Source organism: Equus caballus, chromosome 24 (genome assembly GCF_041296265.1).
Source record: "Equus caballus isolate H_3958 breed thoroughbred chromosome 24, TB-T2T, whole genome shotgun sequence".
Taxonomy (NCBI): Eukaryota; Metazoa; Chordata; class Mammalia; order Perissodactyla; family Equidae; genus Equus; species Equus caballus.
The window spans coordinates 16,151,585-16,158,325 of record NC_091707.1 but is presented as its reverse complement, the minus strand read 5'-3'; the positions used below and the strand labels follow the sequence as shown (position 1 = coordinate 16,158,325).

At 39.3% G+C, this 6,741-nt stretch overlaps 1 protein-coding gene across 1 annotated transcript in view; it reads left to right on the top strand.

Annotated features, from left to right (window-relative positions):
• Nucleotides 1-6,741, top strand: part of WDHD1 (WD repeat and HMG-box DNA binding protein 1) — a 63,740-nt gene that overhangs the window by 859 nt on the left and 56,140 nt on the right. Inside the window, exon 2 of the mRNA XM_001495509.6 lies at nucleotides 6,308-6,419. Coding sequence (XP_001495559.2) covers nucleotides 6,308-6,419 — 112 coding nt within the window. The remainder of the gene's footprint in view (nucleotides 1-6,307; nucleotides 6,420-6,741) is intronic.

Sequence of the window (6,741 nt, the reverse complement as noted above, 5' to 3'; positions counted from 1 at the left end):
GGCTGAAATACAAAGCGGCACGCATGTTTTCCTTAGATTGTTGTGCGGTTCAGACCGTCATGGTGGTTTTAGTACGTTAAAAAAGTTGAAGTCTTCCTTCCAGAGCAGTTGGAAAGACGTGAGCTTTCCCCAGATTTTCCCTTTGTTCACACTGCCTCTCTGCGTTGTCTCCCACGTTGTTACTTTGTCAGATCGCTGGCTGCCTACTTGTCAAGTGCGGTGCCGTTCTGTCTTTTTGGCATTTTATTCTCCTCTGGCTTTTGTGATGCTGTTTCCTTTTTTATTGTTGATTTTAACTTTCTGGCGGCTTTTTTTTCTAACTTCTTATCTCTGCTTGATTCCTAAATAGTGATATTTCCCCAGGGTTACTCTGGTCCCTTTCATCTTTCTAAATCCCATTCCTCTGCAGTTCTGTCCAGTTGTGTGGCCTCCACGGTTCCTCCTGCGTTGATTCTCATTCATTGAGACGGGCCTGTGCGTCCCTGCTGGCTGGGGGCTGGGCTACAGCAGTGCAAACAAAGCACAGCTTTTCCTTCAGTTACCTTAAGGTCTTTTTAGATTGACAGACATTGAGCACAAATGAATCTCAAAAATAAATGTACGTTTAGAATTACACTTAGAAATATTATGAGCAATGATAAGCATATATGAGGGAATGTTGATCTAGTTTGAGGAGGTAGGGAAGGCTTCCCTGAGGAGGTGTTTCCTGAGATGAGATCTGAAGATCGAGCAGGCGTTAAGTATAAAGGATGGGTGGTGGTGGCAGTAGGGTGGCCCATTGGCATTCCAGGCAGAGGGAACACTACGTGCAAAGTTCCAGTGAGGGGAAGGACCATGGTATGCTCAAAGGACTGAAAAAAAGCTAGTGATGCTAAAGTGTGGAGTGATGCAGAGATTGATGAGAGATGAATCTGTGAAGGCAGGCAATGGGCATCCTATCCAAGGCTTTCTGGACTTTATTAAGAAATCTTGTTTTTATCCTAAAAGCAGTAGGAAGGTGTTAAAGATTTGAAGCAGAGAGATGTAAGCAGACTCATTTTTGAGAAGATGCGTGGACAATGAATTGAAAAGGAGCAGGAGTAGATGAAGAGAGACTCTTAGGAGGTGTCTGTATTAGTCTGGTTGAGTGTGATGTAAACCTGGACTACAGTAGACATGGGTATGAAGAAAAGAGGATACATTCAGGAAATATTTTAAAAGGTAAAATCAACAGGATGGATCAGATATTAAGGATGAAAGAGAGAGGTGTCTGAGATAACTTCTGCTTTTCTGGATGTTACATTTGGGGAAATGATGGTGCCATTTGCAGTGGGCACTTGGAGAGGAGCATATTTCATAGGTAGAAGAGAGGGTGGGGATTACGAGTTTGCATTTGGACATGGTTAGTGTAGAATTTCTTTGAGATATCCAACTAGAGATGTAGACTGGGTTGGATAAATGGGTGTAAAGCTCAGAGAAGAAATGTGACCTAGAGATAGAAATCTGCATCTTTAACTGTTGCCTCCTGGAATTTGGGATTGAGATCTTGGCTGGAAATCTAAATGTGGGAGTTGTCAATATGTAGGTGATATTTACTGCTATGAACTTGGATGAAATCACCTTCGTGCTGGGGGAATGTATGTAAGAAGAATCAAGGGCTAAGCCCTGGCGCAGTCCAAAATTTTTAGAGATCAAGTTAGAGAAGGAAGATCCAGCTAAGAAGACCAGGAAGGGGTGGCTAGAAAAGTAGAAAACCAAGAGACAAGAATGATGTCTAGAAGCCGAATGAAGTAAGCCTTTTAAGGAGGAGGAAATAATAAACTATGTCAAATGCTGATGGTGGGTCAAGTTGAGGACTGAGAATTCATCATTAGATTTAGTGATGTGGAGGCAATGGATGAACTTGAGCTTTTTAGGGGGCGGGGGGCGGGGTAAGGAAGATTGGCCCTGAGCTAACATGTTGTCAGTCTTCCTCTTTTTGCTTGAGGAATATTGTTGCTGAGCTAACCTCTCTGCCAATCTCAGTTAATTCTTTTCTTTAGACCATAATGCTTTTCAATAAGAACATACTCTCTAGGTTCTCAGTACCTGGTAAGCCCAAAGCAAATTCTACTAAATGGAAGTGTCTCAACTTTTTAAAATTTGTTTTAATTGAAATGGGTAAATAATTTCATCTGTAGTATTTCTCCAAGTTCTGTCTTTTTACCTGAACTAGAATACTCTTTTTCAATAATAAGGTGTTCAATATTTTTAATGACAGATTCATCAAGTAAGTTGTCTCTATTTATGATTCCTTTGAATGTTTCACAAATTTTAGGCCTACTCAATTTCATTTCATTCTGTCACAGAAAAATTTATCCAATTAAAAATAGGAATTCCAGGGCTGGCCTGGTGGCGTAGTGGTTAAGTTTGTACACTCCGCTTTGGTAGCCCAGGGTTCGCAGGTTTGAATCCTGGGTGTGGACCTATCACCACTTGTCAAGCCGTGCTGTGGCAGCATCCCACATAAAGAAGAGAAAGATTGGCTCAGATGTTAGCTCAGGGCCAATCTTCCTCGCAAAAAATAAATAAATAAATATGAATTTCATGAAAAGGTTCTTCCTACAAGTCAAGATATTCCAAAGGGCAATTATAGAATTTCAGAATTATGTTCTTTCACTGTTTCAACTTTTCCTTTTTTTTTTTTTTTTTTGAGGAAGGTTAGCCCTGAGCTAACATCTGCTGCCAATCCTCTTTTTTGCTGAGGAAGACTGGCCCTGAGCTAAGATCTGTGCCCATCTTCCTCTACTTTATATGTGGGATGCCTGCCACAGCATGGCTTGACAAGTGGTGTGTAGGTCCACACTCAGGATCCAAATCGAAGAACCCTGGGCCACTGAGGTGGAACATGTGAACTTAACTGCTGCACCACCGGGTTGGGCCAGCCCCTCACTGTTTCAACTTTTAATGTACAATTTGTTCAGTTCTTTGCTTTTGTAGGGAAATTTCAGTGTCTTCCTGTGCATAAGCTTTGTTTTCATTAATTTTATTTCACTAAGCTTCAAAGGCTTAAGTTGATTGCTTTGATTATAGATTTCTAACTGATTTTGAACAATGCAACTAAGATTTAGAGAACTTGTTTTCCATAATACCATCGTTATAGGACGCTTGGATTTTATAAAGTCAGTCTTCAAAGGCTCAAATATTTTAAAAATCTATTTGATGGTAGGCAGTGTTAGAAAGCCCCTCCTGCGATTTTGAAGTATTTTGTGTATTTAACATCAGTTTGTTGCAAAAATTTTGTTGTTCAATTATTCTAAGTAAAATTATTATCTAAAAATTTGACAACTATGGTTTCTATTTTGATTGGTACATTGTCACAGTTCATTTGGGCACAATATGAATTATAATTCTAATTCCATGTACATTTGTGTTTCATAGATTTCTTAATTTAGTAAGAGCATTGTTTTTACTACAGTGCTGTGCTCTGCCAAAATGTGTATTATTACTGTAAAAATTAAGAATTTTATCTTTAGCATTGAACTTTTCAAATGAAGTTACATAGAATTCCTAATAATGTCAAATGTTTCACTTTCCACAGAATGATCTTCTAGAAGCTTTGCTTTGTTTCCATGAACTGAAGGGAAAACTAAACCATTATTGGAATTAATCTGACTGATTTTCTATTTAAAACGTCTAATGACGTTGATATGGAACCAGTATCATTTAACTGTTTGAAAAGTTCTTTTACTAATGGACATCATATTAACAGCTATCGCTTCACTTTTCATACTTACGGTAGAAAAGTTAGAATGAAAAATGAACAAAATTAATTTAGAACAACTGTCATTTGTTTTAATGCAGCACTGGCCAATACAGTAGCCACTAGCCACACATGGCTATTTAGATTTAAATTTATTAAAATTAACTAAATTAAAAATTCAGTTCCTCAATCGCACTAGCCACATTTTAATTGCTTAGTATCTAGATGTGGACTATCTCCATCATCTCAGAAAGTTCTCTTGGATAGTGCTGAGTTCTTATGAAAGTCATGCTTGACATGCTGCAGACTCATTTTCTGTAGCTGCAGAAGCGTGGTTTTCAGGCAGTCTCAAGATAACTGCTAACTTACAACACAGATGCTGATGCTTCTTCAGGAGTTCGGTCTTCTGACTTTCCTGTGATTGGTGTTTTCCCTATAGCCCTCATGGTAAATATCAACTAACATTTTGTTCAAGTTATGCTTTCATTATCAACTTCTGAAGACACAGAAATTTAGTATTTAATTTTTTGTTTTGTTTTTAGATTGGCACCTGAGCTAACATCTGTTGCCAGTCGTCTTCTGCTTTTTTTCCTTTCTTCTTCTCTCCAAAGCCCCCCAGTACATAGTTGTATATTCTAGTTGTAGGTCCCTCTAGTTGTGGCATGTGGGATGCTGCCTCAGTATGGCCTGACGAGCAGTGCCATGTCCGTGCCCAGGATCCGAACTGGAGAAACCCCAGGCGGTCAAAGCGGAGTGCATGAACTTAACCACTCAGCCAGGGGGCTGGCCGCAGTATTTAATTTTTTATTAAGCATGTGCTTGATGTATTTTTTCCCAGCTCATTGCTACTGAAAGAATGTGGGGTTTTTTTCCCCTCAAAATTTAAAGAGCATAGCCAATAATAAAATTAATATGTAGTTTTATTCCTACAGTAAATGTCAAAAACACTAGGAAGAATTTTCAGACTACTCTAAAAGTTCTTCAAGGGACTGCTTAACTCTTATTTCTTTTTACTTATTTATTTATTTGGAGGAAGATTAGCCCTGAGCTAACATGTGTGTCCATCTTCCTCTACTTTATATGTGGTATGCCTGCCATAGCGTGGCTTGATAAGTAGTATGTAAGTCCACACCCAGGATCCAAACTGGTGAACCCCGGGCCACTGAAGCGGAGCCTGCAAGCGTAACTGCTGCACCACTGGGCCGACCCCTTAACTCTATTTCTTGCATGTATTTCTCTTTAATTCCACTGTATTTCTCTATAATTTCCCACTGACACCACCCACTGGCACCTGCAGCTTTCTACATCTCCCTCAGTGCACCTGGCTAATACACCAAATAGTCAGTATGGATGGCAATTATGAAATTCTGCCATCACCATTGGAGGCTGAAAGAAATCGCTCTCCCTAGGGGCTCATGTCTGACTTCACTTTGGTTTGCGTTGGTTAACACCTGTTGTCTTTGAAAGGCAGTGTTAGTTATGTTGCATCAAGAAAGAATTGGAAAGGGGGAGATGGGTTATCACTGGTTGTCTTCCAGATTTACCTATGTGTTAAAGTGAGAACTCTATTCATTGTATGTATTACTCTGCTAAAGTAAGATCATGGCAGAAGCTGGCAGTGCAAAGAGATCTGTCAAAACCACCCTACCAATTTTGATGCAACTGATACTAATATCTTTGAAAGTGAAAAATCAAGGACAGATGCCAAACCAGCTGGATGCATAAATCAGGAATGTTCTGGGCAAGTTGAGACTTATTGTGCTCCTATTTATTTTCTATAGAAGGCAGTGCAAGCTCCTTACTGTGGTATTAAGGTATAAATAGAATGACCTCAATCCACATTTCCTCTCTCAATTTCGTGGCCTGTCTGCTCCAGGTAAAATCCCTTATGCTTTACTGACTTCATCTTTTGGTTCATGTGGCTTCATCTCTTTGGAACTGCCCTTTTCACCAGTCTCAGCATATCCAGAGCTATTTGTCCTTTGACTCCCCAATGTAAATATCACCCTTCTGTTTTTCCATGTGGTAATTAATCTTTTTCTTCTAGACATCCGTAGTTCTTTATATGGCTTCTCTTTGCCACTTACCATTTTATTTGCTTTTGTATATGTCTAGATAGAACACATACCAAATGAATAAAAGGACTCAGAAGACAAGAGGTTTAAAACAAGATTTGAGAGATACAGATAGCACTTTAAATAATCAGCTTTGGATAATTGAGCTCTTGCATCCAGCCATTTATTTATCTGACAGATATTTATTAAGGCTTCTGTATGTCGGAAACTGTGCTAGAGACACAATGGTGAGCAGAGTAGACCTGGTCCCTGCTGTTACAGAGTTTACACACTCATCTTTCTTACATTATTACAAATAAATAAAGAATTTTATGCCAGGGAGGAACTGTAGAGAACACCTTTTATTTTATAGAATAGGAGATTAGCTGTCCTTATTATTGAGATTTATGTCTGTGAAATGAGAAAACATTGGCTAATATCTTGATTTTATTGAAAAAAGATAAAGTGGCATTCCAAAAAAATTAATAGGCTGAAACTGGGTGTCTTTTTAATGAATGTGTTTCCTTCACAGTTGTATTGTGACTTGTGGAAGTGATGGTGATGTGAGGATTTGGGAAGATTTGGATGATGATGATCCTAAGTCCATTAATGTTGGAGAAAAGGCGTATTCATGTGCTTTGAAGGTATTAAAAACAACTACAGAAACTGATGTGAAATGGTACTGCCATGTGATTGTTAGGCTTGGATGAAAAATATTTTTATAGAAGTTTTGATTATAGATGTACCGTTTTGTTTGTTTCTCTTATGAAATAATAATATTAGAAAATGTGGGGCTGGCCCCGTGGCCGAGTGGTTGACTTTGCGGGCTCTGCTTCAGCGGCCCAGGGTTTCACCAGTTCGGATCCTGGGTACGGACGTGGCACTGCTCGTCAGGCCACCCTGAGGCAGTGTTCAACATGGCACAGCCGGAGGCACTCACGACTGGGATATACAACTGTGTACTGG